Below are 16234 nucleotides of genomic sequence, written 5' to 3'. Positions count from 1 at the left end.
GTAACAGTCCCCCACTATGAGAATTAAACTGCACCTAAAAGTAAACTAAAGCAATTGAAAAAAAGATGAAAAATCCCAACATTAAGCTTTACTTCTAGACAACTGAATAAAAACAAAATCCCTTTTTACTAACTTCTAATGTATTTTTCAACATTGAACCTTATCTTTCAATTGCTTCTTTTATTAGAGAGGGGGAAAAAAAATCACACCTATTCTATTAAAATAAAAAACACATGTAAGCAAGATTATTCTAAAAGAAACTATTAATGAAATGGCAATCTTTAATTAAATGATCACAGAAGATTATACTAGGTACAAAGACCAACACATTGTTTCATTCACTGGCATTTTAGTAAAGCAGTCAGAGGGCAAGTGTAAATACTTTGTCAATTTACATAATGCAAATCCTGAGACTGGAAATGGCTCAGGACAAACACATACACAACTATACCTAAAGTCCATGTCATCACCTACAGAATACTTAACAGTAAAAATGTTCTTCTGTGTATACTATTTCGTTTCTTCACCTTTGAATGACAATCCCTTTATGAATCTAAGTAACAGATCTGTTCCTTAGAAATATAAATATACATAAATTTTGTCTATTAGACAATTGAGAAATACTCTTGAAGGTTATCTAAAGATTATGAGCCTTGCTCATAAGCCACAGCAAGTCTTTATTAACAGGAAAACAAGGTCTTCAGGAATAAAGTGAAAAGTATATCTAGTAGTATCCATTATAAAAAGCATAATATTAAAACTTACCTTTCTTACTAAGATCAATAGCAGCTTCTAAAAGCACTTCTAATTCCCCTTTCGGCAGAACTGGAACCACCCATCGAGGCCTAAGAATTTTTATGAAATAAAAGATACTTATTGGTTGTGCACTAAAAAAGGGTACTATAAATAAGTTACTAATTAAAATTACTTTGCTATGAAAATAACAACATTAACTAAATAACATTAAAATATTAAAATATTAAAACAGCAAGGTGGGCAGAAAGTCTGCTTTGTTGGACTAAGCACCATCTGTTGTCTCTACAAACAGAATTTTGTTAAGGTACTGTAAAAACAAGACACAGCGATGAGAGGGAAGGAAATCACATTACTCTGATTACATGAAGATAATATGAAGCTACTATAATAATCTAATATTGTTAAAGTTCATAGGCAAAGGAGTCTTCTGAGATTCAGAATAGAAGACACATTCTTCAAGTTTCTAAGAACAAAAAAATTAGGAGGCAAAGAACTGATTTAGGCCTCGATCCATCATAGTTCATTACGTTCTTCTGAAGGTCAAGTGAGTGGTGGGTCTACAGTCTCCGTATTTCCACAGAAGCCCTCTTCTTTGGGTAGAGATGTAGCCTATACCCAAGTGGTGCTATCTCTCTGCTCTCCAGAAGAGCCAGCCTTCTTCAGAATCCCCAGATACTCACACACTTTAATAAAAGACATTTCATTACCAAATAATCCACAAGAGAAATGTATATTGCCTATCATTGTTTTGTCTATATTTTAAAACATCCTCTGTATTTTTTCAACCTTAAGGACCATTAATAGTAATTTTTGGTTGAATGTATGAAAGGAAATGATAAAATTTACCCACATGATATGGTTACATGTGTAACAATAAGTACTTATTATATGTTCAGGTTTTTTTTAATGCAAAGGATTTTTATGTCCCCTGACATCACGCATTTAATAGTGATTTATTTTCAAAAAGTAAAAATACGGGGGGAAAAAGTAAAGTAAGTACCTACAGGATTTATGTGTTTTTATTACATTCCTTTTGCAGGGGGAGGGTGCATCATACCTTTCTGGCACTCATGTATTGAACCCACAGTCCAGTAAAGACCAAACCCATATGGAGTTCCTTAATGTTCCTTAATTATCCTTTTTATATTCTTTTGATGCCCTCCACAGAAGCTTAAAGCTTCACTTTTGAGGGTTCATAAAGGGCAGGCTCTAAGGAACTCAGTCTTCTCATGACCTGGGTTATCTCAGGGCCATCGCAAAGTTATTAAAGTCATCCAGAAACCAACATGCTTCATAAACTCTGAAAACGAAAGTGCACAGGTAGGGAGGGGATTGTGGCTCAGTGGTAGAGTGCTTACCTACCATGTGTGAGGCACTGGGTCCAATTCTCAGTACCGCATAAAAAAATGAAGATATTGTGTCCATCTATAGCTAAAAATATATTTTTTTAAAAGCGCACAGGTGGCTCTTCAAAAACATACTAACTAGGGTTGTCATAGGTCTAAAAACTTTGACATTCTCATTCCCTTAATTAAATCCAATTAAAACCATGGGTTACAAGTACTTAGAAGATGTGAGGACTATGAAGGTGGCATACCTGTGACATTCCTCTTCACTCTTTTCTTATCCAGTACCACACACAATGCTGAGAAACTTGGCTGGTGAAATTTCTTAAATGTTACAAACATTAAAAACCAAAAGTAACTCACCTGTTGATCATATCATCCAACTTTGCCAAGTCAGTATGTGGAAATGCAGGTTCCTCATCTTCAATCTGTGGTGGGGCATCACCTTGACCTTGTTCATCTGGGGGAGTTGCCGGGGAATTTTCATTGGAAGAATCAGGCGACGAAGTCTTGATTAAAAATTAAATATTTCAGATTAAAGTTTCTATAATGTACTACAATATCCATTAATACAAACAACAGAGATTAGTATTATAAATATAAAAATTTTCATAAATATTTATTTTTACAAAAAACATTGAAAGTTTATGATGTTAGAGGCTAGGCTATTGTATGCTACTATGCTTTAAAAATAATTTTACTTAATCCTCAACAGCCCAAGAAGTATTTATTCTAGGTCATTTAATAGACAAGAAAACAAGCTCAGTAAGGTCACACAGCTCAAACTGTAGTCAGGATTTGAATCTAACTCTACTTTAAAGTTTGTGCTTTTAACCATAATTTATACTGCCTCTGTTTATATTTTCGTTATATGAACGCTACCATGATAAAGAAATTATTGTTCAAATATGATACTTATTACAAATTAAGAACTTTCTGACTTACAACTTTTTTCTAAATAAAAGGGGGAAAATGTAAATGTTCTTCTGTGATTTCCCTATTTTCAAACTATTACTCAAACAATAATTAGCCAGGTCCAGTGGTGCATACCTGTAATCCCAGCTACTCAGGAGGCACAGTATTTTCACAATAAGTAACTGAACTTTTATGACCCCTGTTTTATTTTTCCTCCCACCCTCCTTCCTGTGGTGCTAGAAATTCAACCCAGGGCCTCTTACATCCAAGGCAAGTGCTTTTACCTCTGAGTTACAAGAGCTATACCCCCAGCCCATGACTCTTATTCTTAAATTTTGAAAGTAGGTGGTATTTCTCTTTTAAAATGAAATTAACCTAAATTCTAAATTGAGTTTTATTCATATTTGTTGAATTTTCTACTCACTGTAGGTTGATGGGCCTTTCAGAAAAGAGGGCCCCCTTCCCTATCATTAAAGTACCTACCAAATAGTTATATAATAAGCAAGAGTTGCATAAATAAATGCTTATATGTAGATAGTCAGGTATACCACCATTAAAATCTTTAATATGTTCTACTTAAAACTTTATACATGAACTTATATGGCCAATTAGCAAATGAAGGGTCAACTTTTACTTAAGATGTTCTGGAGAACACATCAGGTGCCACAAAGCTACTCTCCAGGCACAGAATTCAAGTGTTAGAAGACCAACAAAAACGAACTGAAGTATATAACTTTAGAAGCTTGTTCTTTTTAAAACAAACAAACAAAAAAAACCAAATATCTTTCCCCTGTTGTATGTGAGATATTTTACACATATATATGTAGTATATCTTACAGAAAATATAAAAAAGTAAAAATGAAAACATCTGTAATACCACACCAAAAGATAAGCATACCAATTATATTTCTTTGTAACCTGTGAGCCAAAATAAAGCATGTCCACCTCTATGTATAAACTTTTAATAAAATTGGGATTATACCTGCTTATATCTGTGCCCTTTAATTCAATATCTGAGTATTCAATTTTTTAATTAAGATTCTATAGAAAATTAAAGGCCAGATAACATTACTACATAAGGAACATTTGCTATCTTGTAATTTTTACTGTTAACAAATAGCTGTAACTAATCTTTTCATAACAAACCTTTGTGCTGAACTTCAATTTTTGCTTAGGATTGGGTACTAGAGATATAATTACTAAATTGAGAGTATAAACAATTTAAGGACACTGACATATATGTTCCCAAATTCCATTCCAGCACCTTCACTGGCCATCAGATTTATAACACAGGAAAGACTTAACTCTGTCCAAGACCTGTAACCATCTACTTCATTATTTCATGTCTCAAAGTAGGAATGGAGAGGAAAAGGAATTTTTAGAGTTAGCCCATTTGTTAGGGAAGCCTGACGTGCTAATTTCTCTCAAATATCAGAGGAAGGAGAGAAAGCAGCTCTTTCCCATCAGACTAGTGATAGAAGATCTAATCTGTCATAGTTGGACAGTAAGAACTTATCCCCAATGACAAATGAAAACATTTTTGCCTTAGAACATATTCACACAGATTCTACAAAAACACATACCAACTGTAAGCAGTTTGTCTGGCTCCCCTACACACACCCCAGCTCATTTATCTCTAGGAGCTATTTGAACTGCATATCACAAATCTTAATGCACATCTTATTCAGTTTAAAACTCCCCAATATAAAAACTGTATATATTAGGGGGAAAAAAGCTGAAATCAATTACCTAAATTTCCATTTCAAGAAATGAGAAAAAGTGCAGCAGACTGAATTCAAAAGAAATTTAAAAAGCACAAAGAGCTAAGGATAAAAGCAGAGGCGGGTGGAAAATCAAAGTAAAAATAAAAAGTTGGTTTCTGAGAGTTTTAATGAAATTGATAAACCCCTAGAAAAACTGATCAGGAGAAAACACAAATTAACAGAATACAAAATGAATAAGAAAATACTACCATAGGCCCTAAGACAAAAAAAAATAATCTCGGTGGCAGAGCATGTGCTTGCAACCATACCTCAATAAATCTGACAATCTAGAATTTGAAATTAAAAATTCCTTGAAAAACACAACTTACCAAAAGACATTTAAAAAGGAAAAAATTCTTTTAAAAAAAGTTGGAACTACAAGCAAAATCTTTCCACAAAAATCCCAGGTTCAGATGGTTCTACCAGTTAAACCCTTCAAAACATTAATGAAAAACCTAACAGAAACCTTAAATAAATTCATCCAACCAAACAGTAAAAGAATATTACTCAGAGCTTTAAGGTCAGCATAAAACCTTGATACCAAAATCTATGTTAAGCCCTTTGCAAACATTACTTCACTTGTACTAGACCTCTACTAGACAGGTGAAGAAACAGACTTAGAGTTGAATCTTTAAGCCAGTATGGTGCAAAGCTGCAATCTGAATACTAGCAATATGACTCGAGTCCATGCTCTTTTTGAAAACATTTTGCTGTAAACTGATGATGGATAATTATATATATTTACAGGATACAAAGTGATATTATGATTTATGATGGTTCCATGGGTTACACTTCATGATACAATACTTTTCCCAGAAGTGACACAGGGCTTAAATAAATTTTAATGATGACTGACAATATTATTAGACACCAGAAAAAGATGGGCCACATACTTAAACAGCACAGTCTATAGCACTTGAGTTTTCGTATTACTGAAGACCTATGTTCACTTTTCTTTTAAATTAAAATGTATGATTTTTTTCACTAATTATTCAGAAAATGCTTCATACCATAGTAGTATACCATAGTGGACATACCAATGCAGCTTTAACTACTAGTATCTTCAATGTCCTACCTGATTCTGTTGGAGGGGGGGCTGAGACTGTCCATCAGGAGCCTGGCCCTGGTTGTCATTCCCTCCGACTGGAGAGCCACGAGTCGTGGCTGTCATACTCGACACAGGGCAGATCTTTGCAATTTTGTCTGCTTATGTAGTTGTCTTGAGAAAAGAAATTATAGTCCACTTATAGAAGATGAAGTGCCAGCATTTGTCAGTCTTAAAAAGCTCCAATTCAAGAATAAACCATCTTGCAGAGACCATTGCATAACCTACAAGTAGAAGGGAAAAAAACTGTTTTAGTTCTAAAAAACACAAATTAAACAACTATTCAAATTTAGTACCACCAATGAATCAGGTCAGGAAAAGGTGGCTATATAAATGAAAGAGAAAAGTAAAAAGCTCAAGTTTCATTACCACATTCAACTTAAAACTGATAGTGGTACACCATAAAGTATACTAAGAATAACAGCTTTATTATGTAATATTTCAATTTTTTCCTAAATCTGACTCCAAACACAGTAGAGCAAGGCACTTACTTAGTTGCCACTTGATTATTATGGAATAATAAATTATCTGTCCTCAATTTGCTAATGCCTTAAATATACTGCAAAAATTTACTTAAGACAAAGCAAAAAAATGATTTTTAAGAACATTTCGAGCAAGACTGCACATCTAACATTTATCATTGATACTAAGGGATCATGGATGTTAACAAGCTTACAAATGATTTCTGTAGTTTCTTTTACAGTGCTTGGGAACTGAACCCAGGGCCTCTCTCATACTATGCAAATGGTCAACTACTGAGCTACACCTCCATCCTTTAGAAGTAGTTTTAACATAAGCTTTTCATGCTTTGGGAAGAAAACTCCAGGGATGTACACAAAGGAAAGACTGTGTGAAGACAGCAAAAAAGAGAATGACCATCTGCAAGCCAAGCAGAGACCTCAAAAAATAAAACCTGCCAAACACCTTGATCTTGAACTTCCAACCTCCAGTATTTTAAGATAGCAAATTTCTGTTAAGCCCACCCCACTCCCAAACAAACACACACACACACACACAAAACCAAAAACCACTCTTTGGAGAACTTTTTCTTAGGAGAGGGCAAACTATATACTATTATTTCAATACAAGTTAATGTCAAGTGACTTTAGCTCTACCATGTTGGGAAGGTTGTGACCATAGGCAGTCTTGAAGTCCTGCAGGGCTATAAGCCACAACTATTTTAAGAATAGAAATTCTTTGCAACCTAACAAAGGTATACAGGAGAATGCTATCAAACCCTCAATTGTATATTCATTAGACAGGTGAATTCCATCTTTAGTTATATAGTAAAATCACCTGAGGTATTTGATAACACTGATGCCCAGATTCCTCTCCAGATGGAATAAATTACATTATTTGGGAGTGAGGCTTAGACATCAGTGCTTTTCAAAACTCTTTCCTGTGACTGATATACTATGCCACCAGATGGATTACTTGATTAATTACAAGTACTTGGTTAGAAGGTACCTCCCATTTTGCCCAGAACAATCCATGTATGCCTGAAATTGAAATACAATCACTTAGCCCACAGTCAAGTTTCTAACTCACCTCAAGTTTAAATGAGGTGTCTCCCCAAAACTCCTGTGTAAACACAGGAATTTTCAGAGGTAAAAATCATCAAATTACAAGATAACTAGTCTGAATGGGCTGCCTGGGTGGTAATTGTGGGCAGGTGGGTGTGGCTGGACAAGGTGGGTCACTGGGGGCATGCCCTGGAAAGGTGCATCTTCCCTGTGACCCTTCCCCCTCTCTGCTTCCTGGCCACCAGGAATGAGTGGAGCAGAGCTCCTATGAGGCTCCCTTTGGCCACCATGTTGCCTCACCTCATGCTCAAAGCAACAGGTCACTGGTCCATGAACTGAATCTCTAAAACTGTGAGCCAAAATAAACTTTTCTTCCTCTAAGTTGTTCTTGTTGGGTATTTTGGCTGCAATGACGAAAAAGCTGACTAATACAGAGATTGAGAGAAATTGCCTACCAACATTGCAAAGTTTCATTTCTATGTTTTCTAATCGCAACCTTGCCCAAGATAACTCAAGACCAAATTAACATGTACATAAAATGTACCTAGTGCTCATCTGTTTTAGTAATATTAATACTCAAGTATTTATCACAAAGTACTTAGGTGGATCAGAATGTCACATGTGAAGTACAAGGTTTCCAGGTGCTCTGCCATGCCTCACTGATTCTCACACCCAGTCCATGCAGTATAGAAAGTGGGCATTATCATCCCCATTTTGCAGAATCAAAAATAAGATCTGCAGGGATTTGTCCATATTATGCAGAGCCAACTCTAATTCAGACCTGACTCTATATGACTTCTTCCACTTCAAGGTTTCTCTCATTTTCACAACAAGTGTACCTCATACCATATGAAAGCAACGAATTATAGGTAGGTTAATGGAAAATGTAGACAAAGAGAACTAAAATATTAGACAACATGTTTAAAACTTATTTGAAAAAGTCACACAAAATTTCAATTTTAAGATACACCTTCCTCTAAGCAAAATTCAGAGACATCAGGGTGAAAATTGACAGACTGGTTTCTGTAAAAACCAGAAGTTAAGGGTTGGATGGAATCAGGTAGAATGTTTGCCTCAGACACTGAATGCCCTGGATCTGATCCCAGCACAGTAAAAAAAAATTAAAAATAAAAAAATAAACCATTTTATGTTGAAAAAAGAAAAGGCAGTTCATTGGGAGGTTGAATTAGGAGGATGGTGAGTTCAAAGCCAGTCTCAGCAACTGCAAGGCACTAAGCAACTCAGTGAGACCCTGTCTCTAAATAAAATACGAAACAGGGCTGGGGATGTGGCTCGGAATCCCCAGTACCAACCCCCCACCAAAAAAGAAAAGGCAGTTTAAAAAAAGGGGGGGGAGGGGGCAAAGGATATGAAAAATCTCAGAAAAGAGAAACACAAGCAACCAATAAACATGAAATACACAACTTTAAAATAAAGCTTTTCAGTTGTTAGGCATTGTCTGAAGCACTTTATACAGGAGGAACTATTCTCATTCCTCTGCAGATGAGAAAAGAGTGAAAATAAGCTACCTACAGCATTACTAAGTGGCAAGATGGGTTTCTAACCCAGGAGGTCCACAGCTCTTAACTATTCCACTGTCCTGCCTCTCAACCTCATTAGCAATTGTGAAGATGAAAACTACCAAAACCAAGGATTTTGCTTTTGTTTCACTGGTTGAATTGGAAAAAGATTGATGTATCAAGTACTGGTGAAGCTAGACACTCTTCGATACATAAAGTGAAAAAAAAAATAAAAACAAATGATTCATCAGTCTTTCACCTTAAGCACCCTAAAATACAAACAGTGTCATATGAAACATAATTTTAAAAACCTGGATCTGGATTTGCTGACAAATTATTTGACTAATTTTTGCCCTTGGCATTCAAAATGTCAGCTAACTCATACCCTTCCCCCGCTTTTTTTTCCTTTAAGAAAAAGGAAAAAAGTTTTGCTATTTTGCTAGCAAAGAGAAACAAGGGGAATCCTGTCCCAGAGGTTGTGATTCTGACCATCAGGAGGAACAGAGTTAATTTCATACTCCTTTCTTTACTTCAAATTTGCCCCAATATCTGTTTTGTGTCCCAGCTGTGTTCATTATCCTACTGCATACACTTCTCCAACAGATGATGCTGTACCTGAATCTCCCCTACTGAAAATTGGTAATTTCTGCCTCTTTCTCAAAGTCTTAAAAAAAAAAAAAAGTCTCTGCCTCCCTTTTCACTTCTTCCATTATCTCATGACTATGCAAGCTACCAAAATTTCTTTAAGAGGGTCTTAACTGAGGTCTAAGGATGGGTTTGAAGAATGTAATTTTTTTAAAGTACATAAAGAGCTTTGTATGTATGTGCACTGGGAGTAGGATGGGGAGAAGGTTGGTCCACAGATCAATGCTGACAAATCAAATAACTACTACTCAATATTCATCCTGCTTGCTTTCCTCTCAATACAAGACAAAAACTGGCTGCCACTAACCTACCCCTCCCTTCTTGAAACTCTTAAGCTTCCTTGGCTTAAAGGATTCTGGATTCTTTTCCTCTTCATTTCGCAGGGGAAGGCTGGCAGGTAGCAGTGATGTTGGTGATGATATACATACAGTTTTGAACACTGAAACAGGTGAAAACATTCATCTACTAGACAGCTGATTCTATACGTCTGGTATCCAGGCAAAACCTAGGGGTCTTGAGCTAACTATTCACAAAAGGGTAAAAGAACACAAATTCATTGGCATCATTCGGGAGCCTCCACCCCCTACCAACTCCTTCTGAAAGGATAAGTATGTCACAATTGGGGAATTGGGGGGTGGGGGGGCAGCATGGCATATTCCCAAGTACAGGGCAAATGAAGGTGGAGGGTTGTAAAGCACACCAGAATTAAAGTGGTATTCTTTAGGTAAATCTTTTATACAGGACTTGCAGCACTCTTCCATAAATTTAGAAAACTGAGGCTCTACAAATGTGACTTAACCCAAGCACAAGTAGAAAGTAGGAATGCCTAGCACTAATTCTATCATGTAGTTCACTAAAACCAACCATTTTTTATTTTATTGGTACTGGGGCTTGAACCCAGGGGAACTTAACCACTAAGTCACATCCCCAGCCCTTTTGTTTTTTTGTTTGTTTGTTTGTTTTTGCGGTGCTGGGGATTGAACCCAGGGCCTTGTGCTTGCAAGGCAAGCACTCTACCAACTGAGCTATATCCTCAGCCCCCCCAGCCCTTTTGTATTTTTTGAAACAGCGTCTCCCCAAGTTGCTTAGAGTCAAGAAGTAATCCAGGTGTCCAACAGATGAATGAATAAACAAAACATTGTAAGTACACACAATGGAACATTCTGTGTTAAAAAAGAAGAAATTCTGACACATTCTACAACATGGATTAACCTTGGAGACACTAAGTGAGAAAAGCCAGTCAAAAAAGGACAAATAATGTATGACTTCATTTACACCAGAATAAAGAGCGGTCAAAATCATGTGGACAAAAAGCAGAACAGAGGTTGTCAGAGGCTGGGGGGATGAGTTAAGGGGATACAGTTTCAGTTTGGGAAGATGGAAAAAAATTTGGAACTAGATGGTAAATGGTTATATGGATTGGCAATAAATTCACCAGGTACTCATTAGACCTATTTAATAGTTAAAACTTTAGGGCTTGGGATTTAGCTCAGTGGGGTAAAGTGCTTATCTACCATATATAAGGCTTTGTGTTCAATCTCCAATACTGCAAAAAAAACAAAAACCCTTTTTAACTAATTGCAACTATCTGTAAATTATTTTGCAGTTAATATGCTAGTATACAGGAGAAGAAAGAAGGCAGAATTATACTGGCTTTAAACGGTTTTTTCCTTTTTTTTTTTTTTTTGCGGTACTGGGGATCAAACTCAGGGCCTTGTGCTTGCAAGGCAAACACTCTACCAGCTGAGCTATCTCCCCAGCCCATTAAACAGTTTTCTTTATGCACAATTATTCTGTATGTATTCCCAAAACCCTCCATCTTTAAACAAGTCAAAAACATCTGGCAGAAGTGAGGAGCAAAACTATTCTAAACAGAAGTATCATGTAGATAATTAAGGAACAATACCTCTAAACAAAGTAACTTTAAGGTAAACGGGGAAAGCAGCAGTGTGAAAACCCTCCCTCCAACACACCACCTACTCTCAGACCAACTGAATCATTGTCTGCTTCTTGTAGGACATTCATTCAATCAGCCATCACCTCAAGCTGCTTGCCATCTCTACTCATATACAATCTCACCTTCCTAGCTCTTGCTCTCTTCATTTCTTCTACCTCTGTCAAGTTCTCATTTCTAGAGTTCCACATTGCTGGGCAGGTACGCCACCATACCCCGCTATATTCCACTATTCTTAATAGTCATCTCTCTACCACCTGGCAAGAATTTGATACCTTTCCCTCAGCATGCTAGGTTGCAAGCTAAGGAACAAGAAGCAGGTATGGAACGATGAAAAATAATCTCTACATTTATCGTAACTCTTGTTCAAAACTACCTATGCAGCTTATAATCTGCCCTTTTTTTTTTTTTTTTTTCCGGTGCTGGGGATTGAACCCAGGGCTTTGTGCTTGCGAAGTGAGCACTCTACCAACTGAGCTATCTCCCCTGCCCTAATCTGCCTATCTTAAATGTCAGTAACACCCTCTCTCATTTTTTCTATCTCTTTAAAATTGATAGTTGCCCACAAAAATGACTCAAGAATTGTTATAATAAATGGTGTCTCACAAATACCAAGCACATAATAAAACTTTCAAAATGTAATTTTCTTTTCCCTTCTAAAAGGTACTTTGTAGAGTTTTTGAGTAATTTGAGGAACAAATTTGAAAATAATGTTTTGAGATACAATCTGGAAATTTTTGATTGGGAAAAAAAGTTTTGCCATAGATATGCTACAATTAACTGCTAGCTTTCTTAAGGGGAAAACAGTCATGAATCACTTGCTTTACGTGATTTCAAATATCAGTCTCAGGGTTCAAGTGGAGTTTGTTTCCTATGTCACTAAGCTAATTTAGGCATACCTAAGCAAGGCCAGAACAAGCTGTCTTTCAAGTAAAAGTATCAGTATCTTACACAAGACTGAGTAGATCACCAATTATTCAAATCATTTAAAATCTGATCCAGTAACATGGATTCATACTATAAGTATGCTCAAATTCAACAAATCACAATGTGAAATTTTATTGCATGAAGTTTTATTTTATTAAAAAAAATGAATAAGCATCTTGGATTTTCTGCAATGCAAAATACAACCAAACCGGTAATATCAGATTGCGTTTGGGATCCACAGCATTTATTTCATATTCAAACTTAGCACCCCAACATCTTTTTCTTTTTCTTTTTTTTTTTTTTTTGGAAGGGTGGTGCAGTGCTGAGTTACATTCTCCAGCCCTTTTCATTCTGAAACAGCTTCTTGCTAAGTTGTCTGTCAATGCTGGCCGTGAACTTGAAAACGTACAATACATTGTTTCATCTTTGCTATAATCCAGTAAAGCCCATCTTTTAAGCAACTAAACTTTCAAAGTAACCATTTAGTTTTTTTATTTGTTCTAATTGGTAAATAAGCATTTTATGGTATGAAAATATTTTTAAGCCGAATACTTAGACCTTTTGAATTTTAAATTGAAGTTTTTTACTACTATGACAGATTCGATAAGTTTTTAAAGGCAGTTATGTATTATTCCTGAAAGAAAAAGTTTCCTATATAATAGTTCTTCTTCCATACAAGAAAAGATACAGGGTACTGCAGGCTTGACGGAGAAATTGCCCAAACCCAAACACTCTATGAAGCACAACACAAAATAAAAATAATGAATTCATGATTGGCCTTCAATTTATTCTTCCCACTTTTCTCCCATTCCTCTATTTTAATACTATTGCTGCCAGGTTAACATGCCTCAAATTTTAAATAAAATTTTCCTGATTAATAGTTAAAATATGAATGTTTACTATAAGTCAGTCACTATTCCAAGTGAGTTATTTAATCCTCAGAACAGTATTATTAGCTCCATTTCATGAGTTAAAAAAAAAAAAAAAAAACTGGGCCAAGTTGGGCATGGTGGTGCACACCAGTATATCCCAGTGACTGAAGAGGCTGAAGCAGGAGTAACGTAAGTTCAAGGCCAGCCTGAGCAACTTAACAAGATCCTGTCTCAAAATTAAAAAGGCTGACAATGTAGCTCAGTGAGAACATTCCCAAGTGCAATCCAAAAGGAAAGGAAAGGGAGAGAGAAGTTAAATAAAACTGGAGCAGAAAAGAAGCTGTCAAAAATGGTGTTTCCAGGATAAACCCAGGCAGTACAAGCTCCAGTGTCCCAGTCTGAACCACCATACTGTACATTAATAATGTTGGAAACAAGGGGGAACAAATTACCATTAATCTCACCACATCCCCACCCTGGAGATAAGCTGTATCAAATAATTTTGACACAGAAATACTTTACAAAATTGAATTTTTCACTTAATGTGATTTTAGTATGTTAAGTATTCTTTTAAAACATAATTAGCCATATTCTTAAGAGATGGCATAATCAAAAAATCAAAAATTAAGTTTCAATGAACAGATGAGAATTCATATCATTTGAAATGCAGCGTTCTTAAATAGCTGCGTCCACAGACCCTCTAAGGTAAAGGAGTTTCTTTTCCTAGCTCAACCAGCACTGCTATTAACATCAGTATAATACTTTTTTTTTTTTTTTTCTTTTGGGGTGCCAGATATTGAACCCAGGGCCTTGTGCTTGCAAGGCAAGCACTCTACTGACTGAGCTATCTCCCTGGCCCCAAAAGTTACCATTCTTATCCCACATTAGGATGATAAATTAGATACAAAGCAAGTCAAGGCAACTATATTAAGCAGGGCCCCACCCCCCATGTTAGTTCTAGACAGCTTCACATCCTCCAATCAATAATCCAAAAAATGCATATAAAGATGTCTAATTAATCTTTGTTAAATTTTAATGTTTCTTGAACTAAATGTTCATATTGTTTTCAACACCTAAGTTTTTTGAAAAGTCATCTCTAATTTTTGCCACTTAATCACTGTATATATCTGTGGCTATTTCCTAGGGATAATTTCCTAGAAGTCATTACAACAGAACTGCATCCTGAGCTCAAAATTCTTTATGGCAGCAGAAATTTATTCATTTAGAAATGCTTGGGGCTGGGGAGATAGCTCAGTTGGTAGAGTGCTTGCCTCGCAAGCACAAGACCGTGGGTTCAAACCCAGCACCGCAAAAAAAAAAAAAAAAAAAAAAGAAAAGAAAAGAAATGCTTGATTATTGGCCAAATACTGCTATTCAAAACTTGTTCATCCTGAAGTCTATCAAGTCACATGCACACATTAGGGTAGTAGAAGCTTTAATATACTTAAAAAGCTTCAAAACTTTGGCAATTTTTCCAAGGCATTCTCAAACAGGAATTTTAAGTGGTTGTAGTCAATTTGAGTAAATTTAAATTAAAAATGACTTTTGGAATGGCTGCACCAGAAGCTCTGTGGGCAATTTCCTCAGTGAAACCACAGGTTTAAAAAAGAAAAAAGAAAAAATTTAAATTAAAACATTTAAAGTCTCTGAAAATTGTCCTAAGGACATATAGCAAGGGAAGAAACTTTTAATCAAGAAAACCTACCATGTACTACAGTAAGAACACAGACTGGCATGCAAGCCTGCACAGCAGGACAGAAGCTCCACTTCAGATGAGTGCTGAAAAAGAATTCTGGGCTCCTCCCTCCCAGTTGGTGGTATCTCCCCTGTAGAGGAAAGCAACCAGCATTTCTCATCCTCCCCCAACTGTGAGTTGCAGAGGCTCTAGTGCAACCCAGGAGTGGCAGAGAAGCCTTGGGTTCTTATTTTTTCTATCCAGGTAGCACTTTTTGGGGAAGAGGGTCAACCCTGGGTGCAGCAAGCCAAGAACAGCGGAGTCCTGATGGCCATCACCCCACCTCACCCATAGAGCCACGGTTCTAAGACAGGAGATAAGCTGAGATGACCATAGGCTGTTGCTTCCACTCAGCACCCTGCTCAAGAAGCAGGGCAGTAACTCAGAGAAGCGAGCCACTGTCCTGCACCAGTTCTGAAGCGTTGGCATAAAGTTTTTGCCAGGGGAAATGGCTACCCCAAGAACAGAAAACTCTAAAGTTCTCAAAGTAAAATGACTTTACTTGGATTAAGAGGTTGGTGATTCAGTTTAACAGAGAGAAACAGAGAAACAGAGAGCTAAGTATAACTTTCCTGGGGTCAGAATAAACCTCCAACAATGGTGTGGTAATTTATCCCTGAAAAACAAGAGAATTTTATCAGATCAGACTATGGGGCAATTTATATCCCAACGCATCACGTAAAACAATACAGCAACCAGGCAGCAATTAGAAAAGGCTAACATTCCTTGTGAAGGGGAGACCCTCCCTGCCCCAACACAGGAGCTCACCAAGAAAAGTCTTGCTAAACTAAAATCACTCATACCCTAGGAGAACTGCATGCAGGGCTAAGGATATGCCCTTGGAAGAACACCACAGCCTGCATAATGGTGGGGGCTTAAGACATAAGATTGTTCAGTCAATGAATAAACAAGCAAATAAAAACAAAGACCCTGGTGGTTGGGGCGAATGAGGATTCAGTATCCAAAGTTACATTATATAAGTGGTCCAGTATTAAACCAAAAATTAAAAGACATGCTAACAAAATGTGGCCCTCACACAGGGAAAAAAAAGTAGGCAAAAGAAACCAGCTTTGAGAGGGTCCAGATGTCAGACTGTTAGCAAAAACTTCAGAACAGCTATTATGAGTTATGTTCAAAAAACTAAAGGACACCAGCTTAAAGGAAAATACAATG

At 36.5% G+C, this 16234-nt stretch overlaps 1 protein-coding gene across 3 annotated transcripts in view; it reads right to left on the bottom strand.

Moving 5' to 3' along the window:
- The window catches only part of Usp9x (ubiquitin specific peptidase 9 X-linked), a 114641-nt gene that overhangs the window by 78809 nt on the left and 19598 nt on the right, over positions 1-16234 (bottom strand). For all 3 annotated transcript variants that reach the window (XM_047537010.1, XM_047537012.1, XM_047537011.1), the window contains exons 2-4: positions 5856-6109; positions 2466-2611; positions 766-845 (exon numbers count right to left, since the gene is read on the bottom strand). In XM_047537010.1, coding sequence (XP_047392966.1) covers positions 766-845; positions 2466-2611; positions 5856-5951 — 322 coding nt within the window. In that variant the 5' untranslated portion in view covers positions 5952-6109. The remainder of the gene's footprint in view (positions 1-765; positions 846-2465; positions 2612-5855; positions 6110-16234) is intronic.

Source organism: Sciurus carolinensis, chromosome X, assembly GCF_902686445.1.
Source record: "Sciurus carolinensis chromosome X, mSciCar1.2, whole genome shotgun sequence".
Classification (NCBI taxonomy): Eukaryota; Metazoa; Chordata; class Mammalia; order Rodentia; family Sciuridae; genus Sciurus; species Sciurus carolinensis.
Note: the sequence above shows the minus strand (reverse complement) of the source record. Positions and strands in the feature narration are given on the sequence as shown.